Source organism: Gregarina niphandrodes (assembly GCF_000223845.1).
Source record: "Gregarina niphandrodes unplaced genomic scaffold scaffold00171, whole genome shotgun sequence".
Lineage (NCBI taxonomy): Eukaryota > Apicomplexa > Conoidasida > Eugregarinorida > Gregarinidae > Gregarina > Gregarina niphandrodes.
In genome coordinates, this window is record NW_011645932.1 from 2,420 (window position 1) to 3,276 (window position 857).

Here is an 857-nt window from a genome sequence, read left to right on the forward strand (position 1 = left end):
CAGCACACATGCAATGAACTTCTCCACAAGCGGAACAACACGCGGATGAAATGCGGTTCAGTTGCATAAAGGCACCTCAGTTATGGAGGGGTAAGGAGGAGGAGGCCTTCTGCCGAAATCGGACCTGTGACCTTTCGCTCACTGAGCGGTGTGTGCAGGGCAGCTGTCAGGGCGTCTTCAACCTGTCAGGTGGCAATCTGTCAACTGATCAGTGGTGGCGATTTTCTTTTCATCGTCAGACAGGAATTTCAATGAAGTCTTGACTTCACGGCTGGCTGCACGACGCTGCACCAGGAGATTACACAACTCCTCTTCGGACAAGTTCAAGTAATCGCGGATGTCAAAGGGTCTAGACTCAGGGGCAATGCTATCAGTAGCACATAGTTTGTGGGAGTGACGGCGGGGGCAACAGGGCAAACAAGAGGGGTCTCGTTCAACACACCAGTAGCCTTGGCATAGGGGCAGCAGTAAAATCGGCCCGAGGTAGCTCAGTTACGCTGTTGATAGCGGCAGGGTTGAACTCAAGCAGTATAGGTTTCACGAGGGTCTCAAATTGCATAAGGGTCTTGGACACGGCGGTCACGCAGGGAGTAGTCAGAAGACCTGTGAGGGCAGAGGTGATGGACGTTAGAGTGTTGTTCATGACGGTCAGGACGGCGTCAGAGGGAGTAGAGGTACGAGTAGCCTTGGAATCGTCGTGGTGGTCAGTAGCGGTGAGGTCGTGGGGTTTATCCAGGTCGTCCACCAGTCTGGAGTGCCATTGTAGGTAGAGCAAGAAACAGCAAACCAGAAAAGGAACATAGTAGCGAGCGACGGGGAGAACATGGAGAACTTCTGAGCGGCAGCGAAGTAGGTGG

At 53.3% G+C, this 857-nt stretch overlaps 1 protein-coding gene across 1 annotated transcript; it reads right to left on the bottom strand.

Annotated features, from left to right (window-relative positions):
• Window positions 1-496: 496 nt before the first annotated feature.
• GNI_219410 (hypothetical protein) lies at window positions 497-643 on the bottom strand (the record flags this gene model as incomplete). Its single annotated transcript, XM_011135586.1, has 1 exon — window positions 497-643. A coding segment is annotated over one exon (147 nt), but the record flags the coding sequence as incomplete, so codon positions are not given.
• Window positions 644-857: the final 214 nt, after the last annotated feature.